Source organism: Eulemur rufifrons, chromosome 30 (genome assembly GCF_041146395.1).
Source record: "Eulemur rufifrons isolate Redbay chromosome 30, OSU_ERuf_1, whole genome shotgun sequence".
Lineage (NCBI taxonomy): Eukaryota > Metazoa > Chordata > Mammalia > Primates > Lemuridae > Eulemur > Eulemur rufifrons.
In genome coordinates this window covers 113,925,560-113,951,519 of record NC_091012.1, presented here as the reverse complement: position 1 = coordinate 113,951,519, position 25,960 = coordinate 113,925,560, and the positions used below count along the sequence as shown (strand labels likewise).

At 40.5% G+C, this 25,960-nt stretch overlaps 1 protein-coding gene across 1 annotated transcript; it reads left to right on the top strand.

The window, feature by feature from the left end:
- The first annotated feature begins 14,237 nt into the window (after positions 1-14,237).
- On the top strand, positions 14,238-15,284 carry LOC138379030 (melanoma-associated antigen B16-like). The gene has a single exon (XM_069464305.1). It carries the CDS (start codon positions 14,238-14,240, stop codon positions 15,282-15,284), a length of 1,047 nt encoding a protein of 348 aa, XP_069320406.1.
- The last annotated feature ends 10,676 nt before the right edge of the window (positions 15,285-25,960 follow it).

Here is a 25,960-nt window from a genome sequence, read left to right as displayed (position 1 = left end):
GGGTCATATGGTGAGTGCAAGTTTAGTTTTTTTGTTTTTGTTTTTAAGTTTCCAATAATTTTCCAAAGTTTCTGTGCTATTTTACGTTCCCACCAGCACATATAAGTGATCCAGATTCTCTGTATAACTGACAACATTTGGTTTTGCTACTCTTCTTTTTTGTTTTAGTTGCTCTGATAGGTTTATAATAATATCTCATCATAATCTTTAATTTGCATTTCCCTGATATTTAGTGAAGTTGAACTTCTTTCTATTTGCTTATTTGCTATCTGTGAATCCTCTTCGGTGAAAAATCCTATGGTGTCTTTTGCCCATTTCCTAGTTAAATTGTTTGCGTTTTTAACTGTTAAGACTCAGAGTTCTTTAGATACTATAGATATGAATATTTTATCAAGTATATGATATATAAATATTTCCTCACAGTCAATGGCTTCCATTTTCATTCCCTTGAGAGGATTATTCACAGATACATTTTGATGAATTCTAATGTATCAATATTTTCTTTTACGATTGTGCTATGGTGTAATGTCTAAGAACTCTTCATCAAAACCTAGGTCCCCAAAGTTGTGTCTTACATTTTCTTTAAAAAGTTTTATAGTTTTAAATTTTACATGGAAACCTATGTTCCATTTGAATTTTTTTTTTTTTTTTTGTACAAGCTGTTAGGTTTAGGTTCAAGTCCAATTGCTCCAGCACCATTTGTCGTAAAATCAGTCCTTTCTCCACTGAATTGTTTTTGCAACTTTCTTGAAATCCAGTTGTCCATACTTATGTGGGGGTGTTCCTGTGGTCTCTATTCTATTCTATTCATCCATGTGTCCATCCAGCTACTAATATCTCAGTCTTGATTGTTATACCTAAACAATCAGTCTTGGAATCTGGTAAAGTGATTCCTCTCATTTCGTTCTCCTTTCAAAAACATCCTTAGCTATTCTAGTTTCTTTGTCTTGCCACATAAATTTTAAGATACAGTTCACTCTACATGGAAAAAAATATTGCTAAGATTTTGATAGAAATTGTGTTAAACCTATATATCAATCTGAGGAGAATTGATATCATTACTATGTTGAATCTTTAATCCATAAACATGTTATCTCTCTCCATTTATTTAAATATTCTTTTACCTCTTTCGGTATTATTTTGTACTTTTCAGCATATAAATTCTGTACTTGTTTTATGAGATGAATACCTACATATTTCAGGGTTTTTTTCAAGTGATTATCAATATCATTACATTTATAATTTCAGTCCCCATGTATTCCTTACAAAACACAACTGATTTTTGCATGTTGATCTTATAACCTGCAACAGTGTTGCAGCCACTTTAGATCGAGGGGTTGTTCTACAGATTCCTTGTGATTTTCTATTTAAACAATCACGATATCTTCAAAGAGGGAGAATATTCTTTATGCATATATTATCCCTCTGCCTTTTATGTCCCTTCTTGCCTTATTGTGTTGGATGGACATTCTACCTCTACGTGAAACAGCAGCAATGAGAGTAAGTGTCCTTGCAGTCTTCCTAATCTTAAAAAGTCAGTTTGTCTTTCACCATGAAGTATAATATGAAATGTAGCGTTTTGGGAGATGTTTTTTATTTTGCTCTTATTCAGATTCTTGTAGTATGGGCTTAGATTACTAATTTGAGACTCTTCCTCTTTTCTAATGTATACTCCTAGTGCTGCAAACTTAACTATCAACCCAGCTTTAGCGATGCCACACAAATGTTGAAATGTTGTATTTTTATTTTAATTCGGTTCAATGTATTTTTCTTTCTCTCTTTTGAGATTTCCTCTTTGACCCATGGACTATTTAGAAGTGTGTTTTTAGTTTCCAAATATTTGGACTTTTCCTTTTTTCCTTCTCTTATCAATGTCATATCGATTCCATTATGATCAGAGAGCTCACTCTGTATTATTGTAATTCTTTTCAATTTGTTGAGGTTTGTTTTGTTAACTATCATAGGATATGGTCTATGTTGGTATATGTCACATGAAATCTTGAAAAGAATGTACATTTTCCTGTTGTTTAGAGTGCTCTGTAAATGTTGATGAATTTATACTGGTTGACAGTTCTTCTATATCCTTGTTAATTTTGTAGTCGGTTGTTCTATTCTTTGTTGCGAGAAGAGCATGTCGAACACACCAAAAGTAATTATGGATTTGTCTCTTTCTCCTTTCAATTCTATCAGTATTCGTTTCACATATTTTTCAACTCTGTTGTTTGGTGAATCCACAACGAATATTGCAAAATATCTTCTTGGAGGATCAACTCTAAAATTTGCAGTAAATAACGCAGCCTTGTCAACGCATTGACTTTTGCCTAGTAAAACTCATGTCAGATTTGAAGCAGCAGAATTGTAAACTAATAAAGCTGTGTTATGTATTCTTGATGGGCTGACTGTTTTATAACTATATATAATATTCCCATCTGCCACTAAACAATTCTCTTAGTTCTCAACGTGTAGATTACCTGATATTAACGTACCCAATCCAGTTCTCTTTGGATTAACATATTAGTTTTCTATTTCTGCTGTGATCAATTACCACAAATTTAGCAGCTTAAAACAAAAATTATTATCTTACAGTTCCTGTAGCTCATAAGTTCAACGGCGATCTTCCCAGGCCACAGTCAAGGTGACAACAGGGTCGCATTCCTTACTGGAAGTTCTGAGTAACTCAATTCGGCTGGAGGAGTTTGTGAGGTATAATAATGATTTGCGATCCTAAATGTCTCAAAATGGAGTCACTTATGACAAGTGACTCAGCCTACAGTGAACTTGCTGACTCCTCAAAGCGATAGCATATATGTATGATAGACTTAGATCTTAAGATGTCCCCCCCTGTGGCCAGGCACCCAGGAAACTTGACAAGAACGTGAAGCTAAAAGGCAGCTGAAATGATGGCCATGTGCTCTCCCGTGCAGGGCCATAAAACCCACAAAGATACTGACAGTGGCTGAGAAGCCAGCAGAAGCTCTGCCGGTGAGAACACTGAGGCCTCTTTTCTATCTGGCAGTGGCTGAAGGATGAAGTTCTGCTGGAAGAATGGCAGTGACACACACCTCTTTTCCCCCACCCTCCCATACCTCTACTGGTTGTTGGTCATTGCTGCCTGTGTGTGTTGAATATACTTGCATGATTGTTGATATGGGAAAGCCTCCTGTGAAATCACAAGCATTTCATTGGCCATTAAGTCACTGTGAAGCCTCCAGGTGGTAGGAGTGAGATCTCCATTTCCTTCCTGCTTGTCAGCCAGGTGCCGCCTTAAGCTCCTAGAAGCTTCTCCTGTCCTTGCACATGGACAGAACAAAACATTTCAGAACAGAAACTGACAGCAGAAATCCTTATAAGGCTTGAAATCACTCTGACTTCACCTTCTCCTGCATCTCTTTGCTTTCCTATTCCACTGGATGTCTCCTACTGACACTTCTGCCTTCCTCTTCTGCTTTTAGGGGCTCGTATGATTCCACTGGGCCCATGTATGAAATCCAGGATAATCTCATTATCTTAATTTCAGTTTGTAAGTAATCTTAGTGGTCTCTGCCACGTCCCTTCACAGCATTAGTATTTGATCCAGTAACCATATGACGGTAATCTGGGGGGATCGTTTTTAGGATTCTGCCTATCATGTCAGTGTTTTCATACTATATCATTTTCTATCATTTAACTTTTAAATTGCCTATGTCATTATTTTGAAGGTGAGTTTTCTGAATATAGCATATACTTAGGTGTCATGTTAATTTTATCCATTCTGTCCATCTCTTTTAATTAGTGCATTTAGAGTATTTTTATGTAAGCTAATTATTGATATGTTAGGATTTATGTCTGACACGTTATGCTTTTTGTTTATTCTCACTCTTGTTCTTCCTGTTTCCCCTGTCCTGCCTTTCTGTGGGTTAACAGACTTTTTAAATTTATCAATAATTGTTTTAGTATATCTCTCATAAGGTCCTTTACTGGTTGCTCAAGGTATTACACCATACATACTTAACTTCTCACAATCTATTATGCTAGTATCAATATTTTACCACCTCTAATAGAATGTAGAATGTTTACCAGAAGTTAAGTCCTTTTACTCTCTCCCTTTATGATCCAGTGGTCTTATAATCTCTGCATACATACATTGAGAATCACGTTAGAACATGTTGCAATTTTTGCTTTCAAACATGAGCATAATTTTTTTAAAAATCAAGAGGGGAAGAACAGTCTATTACAGTCATCCAGATGCTTATTCTTTCTTTTCCTTTTCATCATTTCCTATTTTCCGTGTTGCCAGTGCATTTTGCTTTATGCCATGATGTAATCTAACTGCGTGTATTCTTTTACTTTTGAAATTTCTTTAAAAGTATGATTTATGTTTGAGGACTGAGAAAACCATCAACCCATATTCATGGAGTACCAGAGAATACCTCTGCTAGGAGGCCCTAGAGAGAGGTAGGCTGAAATGCTCTTCAAAATTTCTTATGGGGAAACAAAAGTGAGGACCTTGGACTGAGAGATGTGGCCTTAGGTGAGTAGAGGGAGGAATCCTGGACCCTTCCAGGAGTCAAACTGAGGAACCTGAGTGAAAACTGATGCTACTCTCCAACTCAGAACATAAGTTGACCTATAGGGCCTTGACCTACCTGCTGCTGCTGAGTCTTGGGAGACTGTGCACAAATGTAGCCAGATAAGACAACCTTCGCTTCATCCTGGGAAGGTGGAAGGCTGCCTCAGGGAGGTGCAGGCCTTCATATGAAGAAATAAGCCTCAGGTCAAGAGAAAGGAGTGCCAATCCCTGTCAGAATTTACAGTAAAGGCCATGCGTGAGAACTGAGGCACTAGACGCTTTTGAATAGAGGTGACAGCAATGAGTCTGATCCTACCGCTATGGCCAGCTCTTCACAAGACTCTGGGCTGGCCCATCAGGCTGAGGCTCCTCTTCACTTTTTTATATCACATCTAAAGGGGATGAGATCCTTGGTCTGAAGATACAGCCAGTGTTCCTAAAGGGAGAAGTCCCAGGCCCTACATGGAGTCAAGGTGAGGACCTTCGGTGAGAACTGAGGACCCCAGTAGCCCAAGAAAGAGAGCCTGCCACAGAGTTGTCAGCACTGGGTACCATGTGGCAGGGGTGATGTCTGAAGCAGCCCAGCATTTTCTCTTTGGGGGAGTCCCTGAGAAGTAAGAGGCTTGGCTTGAGGTGTCAACCTCAGAGCAGCAGAAGGGAGGAGACAATTGTTGATATAATGATCCTGAATGTGAAATGACAAGACAAGCTACCCCAGAATAGAGAAAGTCCCAACTGCCAGGCCCTGTTACTGCCCCTGTACACCTCAGGAAAGGCTGGCCGGCTGCAGCCTAAGGCTCACTATAACCACCTTCCTAGGTGCCTTCATTTCCTAGGACTTCCATAACAAAATACCACAAATTCAGTGGCTAAAAACAATAGAAATTTATCCACTCACAACTTCTGGAGGCTAGAAGTCCAAAATCAAGGTGTCAGCAATGTTGCTTCCCTGTAGAGGCGGTAAGACAGAATCTATTTCGTGCTTCCCTCCTGGCCTCTGGTGGTTGGCATATGCCTTGATTTACACCACAAGCTCTTAACTACTGCATGTTTCCAGTAACTCTAAACATCCAAAAGAGTGAGGCATATTTTAGTTTTCTTTTTCAAGAGGATATGAGATACTCTTGGCTATTTGCAAGGTAATTTAAATTTCATACCCAGTTGTCAAGCCTCACACACACATAACATACACAGATATTCACACACAAACCTTTGGGTTTTATTCGTGGGAGAAGAATTGCAGCCATCTGTAGATTAACTTTGGGAAGGATTGATATGTTCACAATATAGAAACTTCTATCTACAAACATACAATATTCTTCTATTTAGTTAAGTTTTCATTGATTTATGTAAACAACAGCTGTGTATATTTTTCATTGAGCTGTTATGCTTTTAAAATTATATTTACTTTTAGGTGCAGTATATTGTTACGGTGATTTACAAGTTATATTTTATTTAATATCATTCTGTACTGTTACCCCAGAAGCAAAGTGTATTTTTGAATATTAATCTCATACCCAGCAACCTTTGAACCACATTTGTTGATTTAATAGTGCATTGTTAGTAGAATTTCCTCATAAATTCTAATCCTCTGTTAATGACACTGGCATGGTTTCTTATTTTCCAAGAATAATTCCTTAGATTTCCTGTGTTTCCCATTACTTCTCTATGTGGTGTCTTCATTAAAATATTGACTAGAAATGGTGATAGCACACATCTTTGTCTTCTTCCCAATTTTAATGTAAAACTCCCATTGTTTCTATATTAAGTATGATATTTACTATAGTTTTTTTTATAGATATCATTTGTCTAATTTGGTATCATTCATAAATGAACTCTAACTTTCATAAACCAGTTCAAAGACTTAGGTATGAGTTTTTCATTTTTTCTGTTAATGTGGTTTTCCCTTCTGTTATGGAAGTGTGAAAATTTTCAGACTAAAAAATTTAAAGTAGGTTTCCTATCCAGCTCAGACTGATTTTTGTGTTAAGTGTGGAGGATTTCAGTCACATTTCATTTTTAATATGTGTATCCAATTGTTCCACTGTCGTTTCTCAATAAAAACAATGTTCCTTCCCCCATTTCTCTGCACTAGCATATTTTTTATAAATCAGGAGACACTGTATAATAGGTATGTTTTGCAATACTCTATTCAATTTCTTTGGTCTATTTGCCTATTCCTGCATCTTTACTATGTACTCTTATTTACTAGTGTTTTAATAATCCTTACTATCATACCTTCTTTTTTCTTCCTCAGGAGCATATTGGCTATTCTTAGACATTTGCAAGTTTATTTATATGTTAGAATCAGCTTGTTGGCTGTGCGTGGTGGCTCACACCTGTAATCCTAGCACTCTGGGAGGCTGAGGCGGGGGGATTGCTTGAGGTCAGGAGTTCAAGACCAGCCTGAGCAAGAGCGAGACCCCTATATTAAACATAGAAAAAAAATTAACTGGGCAACTGAAAATAGAAATAACAATTAGCCTGGCATGGTGGCACGCGCCTGTAGTCTCAGCTACTCAGGAGGCTGAGACAGGAGGATCGCATAAGCCCAGGAGTTTCAGGTTGCTGTGAGCTAGGCTGACGCCATGGCACTCTAACTCTAGCCCGGGTGACAGAGTGAGATGCTGTATCTAGGAAAAAAAAAAAGACTCAGCTTGTCAAATTTCAAACACACTTGTACATGTACGTAGACATTCACAAACAGAACCTATATGATTGTGTTGTGGGGGAGGGTTTAAAGTAGATTAAATTTGGGGAGAATTAAGATGTTTGCAGTATTGAATCTTCTATCTAAGATTATGTAACGTTTCTCCAATTTGTTAGATCTTCAATAATTTGTCTAAATGATAACTTTATAATTCTCCCATAGAATTCTTAAAGTTTTTATATTATATTGATTTTAAGCATAAATTAGTTATCATGGTCATCTATAAGTTATTTTTTAATTTCATCTTCATACTGCCTGTGAAGTATCAAGTGCCTGTTTGTATATTGCTCTTATACCAAACAAACTTTTAAAATGAGTTTATTGCTCTGATAATTTTTCTTTAGTAGATGTTTCTCATATACATTCTATTCATGTTTAATGATAGTAGCATTGTTTCTTAGTTTCCAGTTCCTATCTCTTTGATTACCTGTTTCCCATTGCTTCCTTATCTTCGTTAAAATGAAGAATAGAAGTGGTGCTAGCAGGCATCTTTGCCTACTTCCCAATTTTAATGTAAAATTTTTCAGTGTTTTCACATGAAGTATAATTTTTACTCTAACGTTTTCTCTAGATGCCCTTGATCTAGTTTAAGGAAATATCTTTGCTGGATGCGTTGGTTCTTGCCTGTAATCTCAGCCCCTCGGGAGGCTGAGGTGGTAAGATCGCTTGAGGCCAGGAGTTCCTGTTCCAGAGCAGCCTGAGCAATATAGCAAAATCCTGACTCTTAAAAAAAAAATGGAAAAAATACCGGGGTGTGGTGGCATGTGCCTGTAGTCCCAGCTTCTCAGGGGACTGAGGCAAGGAGATCAGTTAAGCCCAAGAGTTGAGGCTGCAGCAAGCTGTGATCATGCCACTGCACTCTAGCCTAAGCAACAGAGCCAGACCCTGTCCCTAACAAAGTGGGTTTTTTTAAATATATATATATATATATATATCTTTTTATCATGAATGAATGATGATTATTTTTGTGAACCATTTTTCTCCAGCAATTTTTAAATAATCACTGTCATTTACTCTCTGTACGTGGTATGCCAATCCTGGACCTATTTGTGCTCTGATCTGTTCCTCACCCTTCCTTGCTCTTTCTCTGTTGTGCAGGGCCTCCCTGTCTATTCCTAGGCTCTCCCAAATATGGATGCCAACTAGATTCTGCAACAGGAGGCATCAGTAGAAAATTAAAGCCTACAGCAATTGGAGTGGTCAGTAACTTTGTCTTTCTGCCTTTAGTTATAGGGAAAAAAATTACATAACAATTTTATAAATATTATTAATTTAAAAGAAGATAAGCAAAAGTAAATGATTATATTCAATGATATTGTACCAAATATAGGTGTAGAAGAGATTTGAATATAAGATAAGTATGTACCGTTACTTCAGGATAAACAAGTGGCTGATATGGAATGGTGTCTACCTATAGTAGAATTTTAGGTAATAAACTTAAAAAGAATGATGGAATGAGAGAATTACCATTGCATAGGCACTAATAAATAATGGATAATGGTCACAATTTCCAATACTGCCAAGGTAAGCAGAAAGGGAGTCACAAAGGCATTGCGTAGATCCCATGGAAGTACAGAGAATCACCTCTGTAGTGGTTTTGCCAAAGGTCTTTTGTTTGTCAGTTTGTTTGCTTTGACACAGAGTCTCGCTCTGTTGTGCCAGGTAGACTGCAGTGGCGTCAACATACTCCTGGGCTCAAGCTCTTCTCCTGCCTCAACCTCCCAAGTAGCCTGGGGACTACCGGTGTGCACCACTGCATCCAGCTAAACTTTTCTATTTCTTTAGTAACACAAGGTCTTGGTCTTGCTCTTGCTCAAGCTGGTCTCGAACTCCTGAACTCAAGCAATCCTCCCGCTTTGGCCTCCCAAGGCGTTAGGATTACCGGCATGAGCCACCACACTGGATCATGAACAAAGTCCTAATGTGGACAAGCTGCTATCCATAACTACCGGTAATATGTGGAGTGTCAGGTATATCGGATTCACTGTACTATCCTTTGTACTATTTCATGTGTTTTAGAATTTGTATAATAAACCATCTTAATAAGTATCATGCCTTTCAATTTGAAAGTACAAGTAAAATAGGCCAATTTTTAGCAAAATATAAATGACTAATTAGGTCCATCAAAGCAGAAAAAAAAAAATAAACTACACAAACTGAAACTGTAGTCAAAAATCTAACCATCCTCAGAAAGTCCAAGGATCCGTAAGGATGGAGGCCAGTGGCACCAAATACTCAGGACAAAGAAATAATGAGCATCTTATTAAAACTCATCTGAATGACCCAAAAATATTTGAAATTACTCAAAATATTTTTACAATCTAACATTTATTGATAGAAAAAACAGATAAAGGCACTCGAATTAAAGAACACTTGGGCCAAGGCTACTCACAATTAAGCAAATATCCTAAGTAAATTGTTAGCATATTCAATAACAGAGTGAATTAAATCAACAACAAAGGTTGTGTACAAGAATGCAAAGGAGATACAACAGTTGTAATGCTTATGCAACAGACCAGGGAAGAAACTCATCTGATCATATCTAGAGGTAGAGAAATAGCCGTTGAACGAAAAGTCAAGACTACTGCATGGAAAAACTTACGTTAAAGTAACATTAGAAGGGGACTTCCACTTCCTAAAATCATCAGAAAAATACATAATGAGAAATGTTAGAATAATTTCCATTAAAGTCAGGAACAAGAAACAGATGTATACTATCACCTTCACTGTTCAAAACTGAACTGGACAACATAGCCAGAATGAGAAAAATAATAAAATAAATAAATGAATTAAAAAAAAATTTCCAGTGAAAATATGCTCATCTGCATATGCAATGACAGATAAACTCAAATAATCAGAGTCTCACAAAACCATTCTGATTAGTCCCTTCCTTGTAGAAAATAAATATTTGTAGGATAAAAGTAGCAAAGAGGATAAGTCTGGCTGGTGAAGAGAAAGAACAGATCAACCTGTTTTTCTCTGACACCCCACCACCTGGCCTGGTCCCTTCCTGCCTTGTACTGTCACTTTCCCATCTTCCATCAAGGCTGGGGCAGAGACCCAACCCAAACTCTGCAAGGCTTGCACTAAGTAAACCAGTCGAGAAACCCCGGGAGGTGGCATTTCCTAGGAAGCCGTAACTCAAACAGAAAGGGGGCAAGATTAGGATCCTCATGAAGGAGGACGGACGCAACCAACACTGCAGAGTAACGGAGGTCACACAGGAACCGGACACTGCCTCCCCTGAGCCCTAAAAGGCCCCAGGCAGGTGTCGCCAGCCGCGGCACCCCTCAGTTGCTCTGCAAAGTTCTCAGAAACATGAGCACAACCTCAGCTCAGCTGAGGGAGAAATGCCAGGGCTGGCAAAAGTAAGTCCACCTGAGGACTCAGAGGGAGGTTTCTTCAGCACCCTCCTCTATGACACTATAAAGCGAGTGCACAGAGGCCCTGCCTGCAGCCCCTGCCGTCCTTGCTGGGTGGCCCCAAGAGCGGGTAGCGGGATGCCACGCCTCCCGACTTCCTCCGCTGGCGTCTGAGGACCTAAGTCAGAAGAGGCAGGAACCGAGCTGCTTCCAGCTCTCAAGGTAAGGTTCTCAATAAAACCGAGGGCCACACCCGCCACCGCCCCAGGACAGGGGAGTCCCCACAGATAAGAGCCCCAGCCCCGCAGTGACTCCTGAGAGGCCCGCGGGGGTGGGGGCCGCCGCTGGGCTGTGAGGCCGACCCCACCCCCCACTTCCTCCTCGGGGGTCTGACTGAGGTGAAGGCCTTACTGCGCCTCGGGGGTAAGAGACCCCAGACCTGCCGGGCATTGAGAAAAGGCCCCTGAGGGAGTCCTGAAGGGATCACTCACCACAGAACCGTGGCGCAGCCACTGAGCTCGGGCCCCTCAGCCCTGGGAGTCCCTGGGCAGCGGCAGCGGGAAGTGGTTCTCCGGAACTTCTGCGGCCAAAGCCTCAGGCCCTACAGTAGTCCAGGTGGGGGCCCTGAGTGAATTTGTGGCGTTCTGCCCATCCCAAGAAAGAACTTATGCCATGGTGTCTAGTCCCTGTTGCCAGTTCTGAATGTTCCGTTCATGAGGTGTCTCCTCGCTTTTTTCTTCTGTGCCTCACAACGGTGACAACTTGAGTGGAAGGGAGCAGCCTTACATAGTGAGCAGGAGGGAGTACAATCACAGTCGGTATCAAAAATCAGGATCCCATGTATGGAGTAAGGGACAACCCACCTGAGGACAAACGGAGCCACACAGAGCCCCACCTCTCCTGTCATCCCTGGGAGGCTCTGGGACGGACTGTTAGGCTAAGGCTTACTCTCACGCTCTCCTCAGTTTCTCAGGGAGGTGGAGGTTTTGGTCTGAGCAGATGATATCAGATTAGAAGAAGAAGGATTCCCAGGCTGTTGTAAGTGTCAAGGCAACCTCCCCAAATTAGGTCCGAATATACAGCCTGCCCTATAAAAGTGTGGTTTCACAGACCCGGGAGAACCCTGGCAGACTGAGTAGCTGCAGCCGTTTGAGACGCCCCCTCACTTCCATAGTGATCACAGGGAAGTGAAGATTTAGTGTGAGCAAAGGACCTCAGGTTCACAAAAGGTGGAGTCTCGGGCCCTAGCAAGAGTCAAGGTGAGGACAAGAGTGAAGACAGTGAGGAAGGACTATGGGGAATGCCGACTGGAGAACAGAGATCACTGTACTGAGCCCTGCCCCGTCCCTTCAGGCAACCCTGAGAGGCCGTTTGCAGGGGTAGTCAGATGTTACACAATTTCCCTTTATCCTTTAGGGTCTGAGGGAATTGTGAGCCTTAGTCTGAGGGAGTGGCGTCAGGTCAGCCAAAGGAGAAGTCCCAGGAACCTAAAAGAAGTCTGGGAAAGTACTCTGAGTGAGGATTAAGGGAACCATCCACCCCAGAGAAGAGGTGGCCTTACAGTGTCCACACCTGCTGGCATCCTTGGGAGACCCTAGGCAGGGATGACTGATTAAGTCACTTCCTCACTTCATCTCCTTGCTGCTCACAGGAAAGTAAGGCTTCAGTTTGAGGGGGCAAAATGAGGTTAGTTAGAGGAGGATCATCACACAATGTCAGGAACCACAATAAAGACCTTGAAAAAATATTAAGGGGCCCACCAACCCCCGTACATTTGGGACCATATGAGCCCTGCTCTGCCCCTATGGTAGGTCCTTGGAGGCCCCAAATAGGAGTGGCCAGAATTCCCATGCTCTTCTCCCATCTTTGGGAGTCCAGGGACTTCAGTGGTATGAGGGGGTAGCCTCAGGTGAGCAAAGCATAGGGTGCACAGGCTGTGCCAAGAGACTATGTGAAGATCTAGAGTTATGACTGAGGGTACCACCAAGACAGGGGCACCCAACATAGCACCCTTTTTGCTGTTCATCCAGGAAGTTCTGGGAAGGGATCAACTGATGTGATGCACCCTCTCTTCCTTGCCAGGTTTCCACTGAGTAACGGCCGTGGTATGTAGGGCCTAATTCATATCAGGTCAGTAGAAGGGGTCTGCAGGCCTGCCAAGAGACAGGATGAGCACCTGTGTGAGGTCTGAGGGGTCTACCCAGCCCTCAGTGGGTGGCTGCATAGTGTCTAACTCTGTCTGTTAGCACTGGGAATGTCAACTGTGGTAAACAGATGACTTGTTTCCTCATTTCCCTGTTGGGGAGGAGAGGGTTTGATATGTGAGGCCTGCATCACATCAGGTCAGCAGAGGAACAGAACAGTCTACCAAGAGTAAGGTAACAACCTTGAGAGAGATCCGATGTGGCGACTCCTCCACAAGAGACGGGCCCCAGTGTCTAGCCCCTGCTCTCAGCACTGGCAAGTCTGGCTGTAGTGGTTGGATAAGACATGTTTTCACGTCCTTTCCTTGATTCTCAGGGAGGAAAGGCCTTGTGGTAGCTAGGGAAAAATTAAGCATCAGATGGATGGCAACTGAGGACTGACCAGTAGCCTAGAAAAGGACCCTGAGTGAGGGCTCAGGAAACCTCCCATCCGAGAAGATTGAGGCTGAACACAGCCCTGTTCTGCCCCTTCTATCCACCCTGGGATGCCCTGGGCAGAACTATCAGGTAGACATGTTCCCTCTCTTCCTTCTTAGGGCATTCAGGGAGGTGAAGGGTTTGGTGTGAGGAGGAGACATCAAGTGAGCAAAAATGCCATTATAGAGTCTGCTAGTAATGAATTTTAGGACCCTAGTGAGGCCTGGAGGGAAAAACTACCCCAGCACAGAGTGATTGCCACAGAGGTATGCCCTGGTGCCACCCTTGGAGACCCTGAGAGGTGATTCTTCACCTCTTAGTCTTGGGGAGGCGGAAGCTTTGGTCTGAGAAGGAAACATTGAGTTAACAAAAGGAGTGATCCCAGTAACTGCCTGGATTCAAAGTAAGGAACCTGAGTGAGAACTGAGGGGACAACCTACACCACTACAATGGCTTGCGTGGAATCTAGCTCCTGCTCTCAGCCCTGGGAAACTCCAGGATGGGTAGATGAAGGAAGTACTTCCACATTTTTTCCTCAGCTGTCTTAGGAGATGTGACTTTTGTCTTAAGGGAACAGCCTGATAATAGCACAGGGGAGGTGGCATAGACCCTATCAGACGCAAATCAGTGGCACTTCTGTTCACAAACTGACAGCAATGCCTTCCTCAGAACAGAAGGGGCTCTCCAGAGCCCAGCAATAGCTGTCTGCTGTGAGCCTGAGACTCTTGTGTTGGCTTGGCTGGCTGCACCCTGAGGAGGATTCTCACTTCCTCCTTCAGGTTCCTGGGGGACACAGAAACCAAGATGACAGGAGACCTATAAGACCTTATAACACTGTTGTCAGGAAAAGTCCATTGGCAACAGCTTCTATCAGAGCCACTGCAGTTGAGTTTAACTACTGAGGACACTCACATCCTTCCTCTCTCTCTTAGGCAGTGACACTGCATTGAGCATCCTCTGCTCACTCCTGCCTACTGCCGCCAGCAAGAGACATCATGCCTAAGGATCAGGAGAGTCCACAATGTGGACATGATCAGCGCATTCAGAGCCAGAGTGAGACCCAGGGCCTGGAAAATGCCCAGGTGTCCAAGGCTGTGGAGGAGGCCTCTCCCTCCTCCCCCAATCCTCTCATGCCAGGCAACCTGCAGGAGGCTCCTGCTGCCAAGATGCTGAGCACTCCTGAGGGTCCTCAGGGGTCCTGCTCCTCTGCCATTGCTGTCGCAGCCACCTCAGCAAGCAAACCTGATGAGGGCTCCAGTAGCAAAGAAGAGGAAAAGAGTCCAAGCACCTCACAGGCTACAGCAGCCCCCAAGAATGTGCCCATCTATGCTGTCAACGAGAAAGTGGCTATTCTGGTGAATTTCATGGTGCTCAAATACCAAATGAAAGAGCCAATAACAAAGGCAGAGATGTTGAAGATTATCATGCAAGATGATGAAGATGACTTCCCTGAGATCCTCCTGAAAGCCTCCGAGCGCATGGAGATAATCTTCGGCCTTGATGTGAAGGAAGTAGACCCCACCAGCCACCGCTATGGCCTCTTCATCAAGCTGGGCCTCACCTATGATGGGATGCTGAGTGTTGTAAAAGGTGTGCCCAAGACTGGCCTCCTGATTGTGATCCTGGGTGTGATCTTCATGAAGGGCAACCGTGCCACTGAAGAGCAGGTCTGGGAAGTGCTCAATGTGATGCGGCTATATTCTGGGAGGAAGCACTTCCTCTTTGGAGAGCCCAGGGAGTTCATCACCAAAGAGTTGGTGAAGGAAAAGTACGTGGAGTATCGCCAGGTGCCCAACAGTGATCCTGCACAGTATGAATTCCTGTGGGGCCCAAGAGCCCACGCTGAAACCAGAAAGATGAAACTCCTGGAGTTTCTGGCTAAGGTCCATGGGACTGACCCAAGTTCTTTGCCTTCTCAGTATGAGGAGGCTCTGCGAGACGAAGCAGAGAGAGCTCAAGTGAGAGGTTCCGTTATGGCTGGCTCTACTCCCACGGCCACTGTGAGTTCCAGTGCCATGTCTGGCAGCTCCTCCCACACCTAGTGAAGTCAGGGATAGATTTTTCATCCCTTTGAAGAGGGCAGTTAGTGTTCAAACAGTGTAGGCCCAGGGTGGAGCTGGAGGGAATCATCTATGTGTTCCTATTTGTATGTGTAACTTGACAAGTTGTTGTTTCAATTTTGATATGTGTGTTATGCTAATGTTACTTCTTTTAATAGAGCGTTAATTATCTTTAAAATCTTCGTTTTTCACATGATTTTGATCCCACATCTAATGCTGTTCATGAGGTTCGATAGTAATAGCTCCTCTTCTGTAAAACATAGTGTAAAACCATCCATTTTATTTCGTGATCTGGCATAAGATAACTTGGCATTTCTATAGGCATTTCCTCTGAAAGATGGAGGAATTCAGCCTTAAAATAGTTGGGATCAACAGTGAGAACTAGGAAAAAATAAGATCTAGGATGTATTCACTCCTTGATTTTTATCTTTGTACTCTTTTTTTTCTAACATTCAATGATGTTTGCATCAGTTTGCTTAGCTCTTTCCATAGGGTATGAGAAGTAAATCTTAATAAATTCGATCCCATGCTTATTGGTTTATATATTCTCCAACCCTGCATTGAACATCCACTGTTTTGAAAGCACTTCAGTAATACCAGGTATGCTAGGATAAATAAGACTCGGGACCTACTCATAGCATTTTACCATAGGAGCTATAATCTTATAAGAATAGCAATATGGTCTTCTGATACCTAAAGAACAGGTAAAAAGAAGGTGTAAGTACATTGAGATGGGCAGTCTGCATGAGTCAGCCAGTCATGTGTTTATGCCTTAAAGCATGGTAGTTTCTGGCTTTTGAATCCTTCAAGTCTTTCAGTGAAGTTAATTTAACATTAAGCTAGATGGTGGACCAGGTGAGGCTGAGGACATCATGAGCAGGGACCAGACCCTCAAATAGTGTGTCTCAGCATTGAAACCCAGAAGCATATAGTGAAAACTGTTACCTTTTGCATCATGGGTAAGCTAGACCGAAATTCTCACCTGTTACAGGAATGGAAGTTATCCTTCATTCCTGTCTCAATGCAGTTGAACACAGTACACAAACAAAGTATTTTATACACATCATCTTTCAGGAGTTTATGACAAATAAGGATGATACTCTCTTGAGATTAAATCTCTAGAATCCACTGTGGGACAGTCAGCCATGGCACAGGAAATCCAGTGCTGACTTCATTCAAAGGAAAATTTAAATAGGTTATCCTCAGTGTAATTTGGCAAACAATAAGCAAGGTCTACATTTTTGGTATGGGTGAAAGGAATGAAAAGGGCTGGGCGGTTGGATAGAAGGGCAGCTGAAACAGAGCAAGGAGTTCGTCCTGGATACAAATTCTATGAAATTTGAATTACATTATGCTGGGGAAGACACCCCGACACAAAATTAAGTAACAATCTCCGAGGCAAAAATATTACTTGCTGAGGAACATGTTTGTATGATTTGCTATTCCATGACCTATAGCACTCTCTGTTTTCTAAGAAAGCCTGGATTTAGAGAACATGTACAAATATCCACATGCACACACAGGTGAGGGTCGTAGGATTTTGGATCAACATAATCATGGCAGTAGCTGATATTCACTAGGTCCCATGATACATCAAGCACTGTGTCATGTGCTGTATATGCTTTAAAAACATCCCAAAATCCTGGGATATAGGACTTACCAAACCAAATTCACCTATGAAAATACTCAGGCCCAGAGAGCCTGTGATTGTACCCAGTTTCCAATGTCTAATACATGACAGAGCTGGGAGCTAAAACCCTTCTTCGAATCCATCTACAGCTCACTCTGTTCCATTCTTCAAAGCCTGAGTCAAACCTCTGACTCTTAATTTATTTCTCTTCTCTTTGCTCCTTAATGCCTCTCAGGATGTAAAAAGAAGGATGTTGTAGCCAATGAACTTCCAGCAGATTTAAAGAAGGAAGGTTGAAATAAGATTTAAACATTCTTTAGGATGGCCTGTGGGCTTCATTTAACTAGATGCCTGCTTCTTCTAATCCCAGTGTTCCTTGAGAGCTGACTCTGCCCAGGGGCAGGCATTTTTGTCTAGCTCCAGCTCTCTATGCATTATAGCAGCCATCCCCTATGTCTTCTCTGGTGTGCCGTCTTGTCCAAACTGGAACCTGACCTGCTGACCTTCACGGCATCCTCCTCCGAAGGCTGCACCCTGAACTCAGGTAAAACAAACAGGACAGAATCACTTGCCTTCCCCCCGACTTAGAGCATTCCAACTCCTTGGCAATCCCACCCCTCACGGTGGTGGTCCCTCCCACAGCAACATCCTATTCCACGTAGAGGGTGATTTTGACAGTGAAATTTAGACCTGACCACCCCACTGGGTGTCTCTGCCACATCCTCCCAATGTTTTGCCAGATCGCTGAGTATAGTCCAATTCAGCATAAAATCTACTAGTTTGGAGGATATAACCCTGAGGTTGGAGAGGGGGCTTGGAAGCCACCCAGATATTTGCAGTAGAATTTTAATGAGTTCTTGTGTTTGAGACTGACCAATGAACACATAGACCTCTGGGTGAGCTTACCTATGTGGTTAATAACTAAAGCCTCTGTTATCAATGATAGATGAGGAGAAACCAAATATCATGGAAGTCACTCTGTAGCAAACATCTACTGAGGATTGATCTTCTAAAATCCACGGAGTCCTTCCAGGAGGTAAAAAAAGGTTCATTGGCAGACACGTTATCTTTGGTTGGCAAATATAATTCAACATCCTTCCACGCCTCTTATTTCACTGTTTTCCCCAGAAGAAAATCCTGGTTTTCCTTGTGTCTAGTGGCATTTGCACAAGTTTCCAGGTATGTTCAGTCATTCTGAATCTAGCAGGACTTCACAGATTTTGACCAGGCACCAGCAGGAAGAAGAAAATTCTCATCCTAGTAAATTTTAGAACTTATTGCATAGGTCAGTGCCAAAAGGTACTACTGAGTGAAAAAGGGAAAGCCCCCTGCTAGAATTTTACAGGGTCTTTTTGAAAAACTGATGGGAGCCTGTGTTTGGCAGCGACTGTCCAACATCGTAGGACCCAAAATAGTAGGATCTCAAAAAATCTGGAGAATTGCAAGGAAATTTGGCATCCTGAGAACCTCTGCCAGGGAAGGAAGAGGGTGACTGTCATAAAAATTCTATAATTAATAGTGGCTCTCTGTTGAAAACCTACTACATAACAATTTATGGGAGAGATTCCAAGTGCTCATCTACATCTTTCTCTCCCTCCTGGTTCATGGTGAGTCTACATTACCAAGTGCCCTTGTAGTTACAAAAAGCCATGTGACTAGCACTGTCCATTGATATATGAGTCAATGTAATATATTTGTCATTTCCAAGCCAAGATAGTTGATATCTAGTTTGCCACCTTCCATGCTTTTTTCCTCCATTCAGCAACAAACATGAAGGCCATGTGTTTATATGGTGGCACTGCAAGAAGAAAGCAGCCTAAAGCCCTGTGTGGCCTGTAGCATAGTGTCTTCCAAGACACATGTCTATTTTTCAGGTGTTTCAGGCAGGTAGGTCAACACAGTCCCTGTTACTCCATATTCACTAGAGGTAGAAATTGTATAATTGATAAGTAAATCTAAATTATTGCATTACGCAAATGTCTCAAAAGAGCAAGCCAAGATTTCAAATGCATTAAAACCAAAATTAGGATGGAATGACTGTGGGAAACACAAAAACACACATACATATAATTTTGACCTTTTAAGAATTTTATAGAAATGGAATTATATGGCAGGTTAAGGTTGACTATTATGATAGACCTTTCACTCAGCATAAGGACCTTTCGATTGATCCAAGTTGTTGCATGCCTCATTCATCTGTTCTTTTTTTATCGTGGTACAGTACTGTATGGATCAGCACCTTTTACCCATTCATTCATTGAAGGACATTTGGTCTTGGCTATTGTGAAGAAAGCTGCTATGAACACCCATATGCAGTTTTTTGTGTGAGCTTAGAATTTTTCTTTCTCTAGGAAAATATGCAGTAGGGGTCTATTCAAAATAAGTGTATGCTAAATTTATTAGAAACGTTCAAATGCATTTTCAGAGAGCCCAGAGTATTTTGCTTTCCCATGATCAATGAACGCAAGAGCTAGCTGCTCAATATACTCACCAGGACTTGGTATTCTTAGTTATTTTTAAAGCCATTCTAATAGCATATAATGGCAGCTGTTAGTGATTTCAATTTACATTTCCTTAAAAAAAATGATGCTTAATATATTTTCATCTGCTTATTTAGCATCCATATGTTGTATTTGGTAAAGCAGTGTTCAAGTCTTTTGCCCATTTTCTAATTGGGCTCTTTGTTTCTTACTGTTGAGTTTAAAAGGTTTCTTCATCTAGGGAGCAAATCCTGTGTTGATGTGTGGTTTGCAAACATTTTTTTCTTCATCTGTCAATTGTAGTTACCTTCTCTTTCCTTCCATGTCTTTCATGCAACAAAATGTTTTAATTTCGATTAACTCTAACATTAAGATACATTCTTTCATGGGCATAAAGTTAGGAGTCAGAAGTTTTCACAGTGGAGGGGAGGGGCATACCATGCAGTTGGGGTGCGTGTGTGGTCCACCATAAAAGAGAGATGAGAGGACAGGTTGGAGGAAACTTTTTGGGGATCTCCCCTTAGTTATTCCAAAGGTGCCTTGACACAATGGATTCCTACTGCTCAGGGCAGGAACCTGAGGTGACCCCTCAAACCTCAGGTGCCAGCCAGTGTCTATAAGGTCCGATCAGGAAAGCATATCATGTTCGGGTTGCTTCAGGCAGTATGATTCTAGAGGATATAGTAACTACCTGAAGCCTCTTTAGTGGGTGAGAGCTGGCATTTTGTTATTATTTTAGTAGAACATAAAGAATGGACTAGAAATATAATGAGAAGATCGGAATGAAGCACTTAGTAAGGCTAGGTATTTGTTCATGTGCATATATACCCACACATAAACAACCTCTTAGTAGATATCACGTACATAGAACATTTTTATTATGAATGACACCCACAAAAGTGAGTACACTGAACAATGCAATGTTAGATAATGTCAGAAGTGAGAGGCTCACAAAATCTTGCCTATCAGACTCATCCACGTAGTAAGTACACCTTTAAGAACAGAAGGTCCTCAAGAGGCTAAGTTCCAGCAGATAAACTGAAGAAATAAATCAACATGTTTTTTTCTCCGACAGCTTACTCCCTGTCCTAGGGCCCCTGCCTCTTGCTGCAGCTTCCCCATTGTGCCCGGGACCGTGATCCATTCTGAGTAAGGATTAGATATAAATCTCAGAGAATGTAGGGAGGCAGTATTATTCAGAAAGCCTTTAGTCAGGGAGCCAGAATCCCAAATATAGGCCACCACGAGGGAGATCTGAGAGGATCTCCTGCCCCAGAACATAGGGAAAGAGCATAGATTTGCCCCTGATGCCAGCCTGGACAGGTGATTGTGGCTAGATGTGGCCCAGATAAGATGTAGGGTCTGGGGAGGGGGAGGAGTTTACGGTTGCTGTTGCAGAACAAGAAGAGTTCCACCTCTCCTCTCCTCATTTTAAAGATATTCCCCAGACTTGCCTTCTCTGGGGGCACTTAGCGCTCCCCAGGGCCCTTGGGGAGCTCCATCCAACATCACTGCCTCTGCAGCTGTATCACGCACAGGAACTAGTGAAGGTGCCAACAGAGCCATGGGGAGAAAAGGCCAAGCACGTCACAGGCCCAGCCTGACAGGCAGCACTTGTGCAGAGAAGTGCCTGTGCTTGTGCTTCCCTAAGAAAGTGGCTTTGTGGTATAGTTTCCATTGCCCTCCTTTCTTCTTTTCCTTCTTAGCTCCTTTCTTTATCTTTTCATTAATTTTCAAATGTTGTTCCTTTTAATAGAAGGCTTCAATAGCTTCAGAATCTAAGTTTATGAACGATTTGTTTACACCTCTACTACTTGGTATGAGGTTTAAGAGTACTGGTTTTGCCACTCTGTACAACGAATTGGAAAAGCTGTATTAATTTGCAATTTGTAACAGTATGATGTGGCCTTGCAGCACCTGTTTCTTTGGAAATTTCAAAGAACTCATTAGTAAAATTATTTGGTCAACAAATTGACATAAATAAATTACAAGATGATCAATCCTTGGCTTTCCTAATAATTGTTACTATGATCCTTTGCAAAGTAAAAGACACTTACTTGGATTTGCTTAGCTTATAATGAATGTAGGGGAAATGAAATCTTAATAGATTAGATTCCATGCTCATTGGCTCATTGATTCCTAAACATTGAGCATCTGCTCTGAGGAAGACCCTGTGCTGTTGTTTGGAGTATTCAGATTTTTGTGTGGAAGAGAAATTGGAAGTAGGTGAGATTTCATGGCAAACCTGAGGCCCAGTTACAAGGAAGGAATGTGGAGGCAAGAGTCTAGATGAGAGTAGTCATCTATAAATGTGTTAGGGCATGGCCTTTTAGGCATTAGGGAAACTGCATGTGCTTTAGTGAGAATGAACTTTAAGTTTAGGTATTCAGTGGCAAATTAAAGCTTTTGGAGTATTCCTCAGACAACAGACTCCTTAGATGTTAGGTCACTGTTCAGAGACTCACGTCCGGAATGCAAAAGTGGGTGTTAGCATTTACTTTTGAATATTCTGGATAAAATGGAAAGGAACTTTTGACTGCTGAAACTAAGGTAGGTGTTTTGTCTCTTGTCTCAGTGCATTTGATCATAGTTTGGAAAGGAATTATTTTGCATTCTCAGTTGTAAACGTATGCTACCTTCCATAAAAAAAAAAGAAAAAGAAAAAGAAAAAGAAAAAGGAGGATGACTCTAAAGGAGGAACCAAAAACTCAGAGACTGTAGCTCATACCTAGGACAATTATTCAAAGGTGTTAAAATCTAATCAAGGGACTCACAACATTTGCACAATAGGATTTCACAAGTGCTATGGGCCAGGGATTGTTTTATACCTTCCATTTTTCTCTTTTATGAACAGGACTGTCTATAGCTGTCATCCTATGCCTGTCCCACTATTATATATTGGGTGTATTGGAGGAGATAATTTGTCTCTTTTATTTCACAGGTCCACAAATAGATATTGTGCCCCATTTGGTGTTCTGTTCAAAAGCCTCTTCTGCACATGGATCTGGTTTTGATGATGAGATTTAGATTTTTAATTGCTGTTATAGCAGATTAAGACTTTGGGGAATCTTGGGAGAAGGTGAATCTATTTTGCAAGAGAAAGATGTGGACGATTGGGTTCAGAGAAGGGATTGTGGTTATTAGACTACAGGGATTAGTCTACAGTGTGGGATTAGACTACAGAGTCTAATGTAGTCACCATGATCACACTTTACACAAGAGTGTATTTCTGCTAAACTGCAGAATCTGAAGGACACTTCCACTTGGGCAAAAGAAGGAAAGAGGCCCAGTTCCTAATTCCCACACTGTCTGAAAGAACACTCATCTTGATGGGAAAGTAGGTGAGACTCTCTTCCCATAACATCTGGACAGCCTGGCATGGCATGGCATCTAAATCAGTAATGTCCTCTTGGTTCACTTCAGTGTGTCTGTTACCAGCACATCTCCTGGTGACTCTTCTCCAGAACAGTATAGTTCAGGTTATATTTCTTGGAATTGCGGAGCTCCGCAAGTCAGCATGGGAACTGAGGTAGTGGGAGGTGGAAACAACACATCATTGGCCCATATAACATTCTCCTGAGCCAGTGCCAAGTCCCAGCTCCCACTTTCTGAAAGTGAAGGCCCAAGAAGTTATTGAGGCCAACTATCTAGAAAACATGCAGCAACGGAGCCACTGTTGCTTCTCCATCTTCCCTACTTCTCTCATCACCAGTCCTTCTGTCACTGATTTGATAGCTGTCCTCAGAATGAGTCTTTTCTCTTCCAGATTTACTACTGCCCTCATTGACCAACTGTGCTAGCTGTCAACTGGATAAAATATATGAAGGATTTTCATGCTATTTCCTTTTGTTATGTAAGTGTGAAAATTGTCAAAGTAAACAATTTAAAAGTAGGTTTCTAATCCAGCTGGAAGTGATTTTTGTGTTAAGTGTGAGGGAGGATTTCAGTCACATTTTTAAATATGAGTATCAAATTGTTCCACTGTCATTTCTTAGTAAAAACACTGTTCTTGCCCCCATTTCTCTGCAGTGGCATATTTTTAATAAATTACAGGATCATAGAGATCTACTTTCAATACTCTATTAAGATTCTTTGGTGCATTTGCTTGTTCCTGCATCTTTACCACAAACTTATTTACTATAGTGTTTTAATAATCCTTAATATCATATCTTCTTTTTCTTTCACAAAAATGTGTTGACTATCCTTAGCCACTTATAAGTCTTTTTATATTTCAGAATCGGCTTGTCAAGTTTCCTGTACACAGGCACATGTACACAGTCACAAAGAAATCTTCTGATTTTTATTGGTGGTGGAAGAATTATTATCATCTACAGATTAAATTTGGGGAGAATTAACATGTTTACAATATTGAATCTTCTATCTATGAACATGTACTATTTCTACATTTAATTAGATCTTCGGCAATTTCTCTGAATAATAGCTGTGTAATTCTTTTATAAAGTTCTTCTATTTTATTCTTCATATTTTTGGGCATAAAGTATTTTTCAGTGGAATTTACAATTTTTTATTTAATTCCATCTTAATATTGTCCATTGCTACAGAGAAAAGTGCATTTTTATATATTGATCTTACACCTAACACCCTTTAAAAATGATGTTATTGCTTTAGTAGTTTTTCTCAAGTAGATTTATCTCATATTCATTTCATTCATGTTTAATGATAGTAGTATTGTTTCTTATTTTCTTTTTTCTTTTTCCAAAAGTATAGTATTTTATTTTTACCACAGTTATTTGACTCCAGATAGTCAAGAGCTGACAGTATATGAAAAACCTTATAAGCTGTAAAGCATAATATAAATTGTGTTTGAGTAAAAAGAACATGCAATGAAATAAAGCATACCTCTGCCATGAATTAGAGGAATCACTTCCCCTATCTGAACCCCTATTTCCTTGGCTATAAAATGAACCCATTAAGTGAGGTTAAGGCTCTTCTACATTTAACAGTTTATGAATCTGTATCTTTTATGATTTTTGCCAGGTTTATATATTTGTTTTAATTTAAAAAATAATTTATTTATGTTTCTCCTACTTATTTCCACTTCATTGCCCTGGCGTAACAGTCCTTTTATCAAATGAATTATCAATAAAATACATTCTTCAGGCTTCAAAATAGTTGTCATTATTACAATTTTATAGGACTCCACTGTAGGAGCAATTTAATTACCTTACAAAGAAGATCCACATTTGAAGATTTAGATAACATTTCTTTCTGAAAGATACATGATTCTGGAAAGGATATACTTAATTAGGTAAAAAACAAAAACAAAAACAAAAAACCTCATGGTATGTTTCCAGTCTTAATTGGAAAAAGAAAAATTTTGAAACACATACATACATTTAGGAGGAAAAAAGAGATGAATTGCCAATATGCATCAGGAAGTATTACTGGTTGGTTCTATAATTCAGATTTTTCTAGTTAAATCCCAAGTTTCCAAGTTTATTTTAAATATTTTTTCTGTACATTTACCCGTTTGAACATCAACATTAAATGACTAAAACAAGATGCTGTAGAAAATTTTTTTACAGATTCTTGGTTGAAATGCCTCATTTCTAAAACTAGTACTCCAATATACTGAAATGCCTTCTTTGCACTGTACTTAACTGTGTACCATCTTTTCATGTATAGTTAGGACATAAAGCATTAAAGTAAGACTATCACTAATGAATCAAAATCCATGTTCACATGACAATATAAGAATTTTTTTCCAGAGATGAAAAAAATTGTAGTAATTATCATGTTTAAAAGGCATGTATTTTATTACTTTTGTAGGTATTTTAGACAAAAATATTGACCAGCTAATAATGCTCTTTCACACATAATGTTCACTGAATTTACTACCACAGTTTTAGTGCAACAAAATATCTTTGAAAAGCCACTCTACAGTAATTATGGCAAGGCTCATTAAAATGCAGAGGTAAAGATTCCATTTGTATAGAAACTTAGAAAATAATGTTTGAAAAGGAAAGATGTTCCATCAGGCTAAATATTTTTTTGTATACTAAAAATATATATAAACATTTCTTGAATTAGTTTTATAGTCAATTTTGATGCACTATCATTTAGTGGTGATAAATTTTGAGAGGTATATGTTTAACAAACATTATACTTAAGATTATAGTCTTAGGTAAACATTTAATACACAATGCCAAGGTAGTTTCCTTTTTTTTAAATTTTGTACCAAAAAAGTCATACACCTTATGTTGACATTTCTTCTTACCTGTGTGCCTCAGACCAATAAAGTACTCTGCATTAAATTTAAATCTTGAGACAGTAGTACAGCATTGAAAAAAATTGTAAAGCAGCTTAGATACACTGAACCCAGATTTTACATTTTCATTTGTCAGATTAGAATATAAAAAGCTTCAAAATCAATTTGAAAAAGCTTATTCTTCCTGAAGAAAAAATATGAATAATCTGAAAATGATTAACTAGTATGAATGAAACATTGTACATAGTTAAGTCACATTTGATGGTTGCTAAACATACCACTCCCTCCTGGAAATTACAGAACCATCTACATGTGAAAC

Coding starts and splice junctions, on each gene's coding strand:
- LOC138379030 (XM_069464305.1), top strand. CDS start 14,238: ATGCCTAAGGATCAGGAGAGTCCACAATGTGGACATGATCAGCGCATT.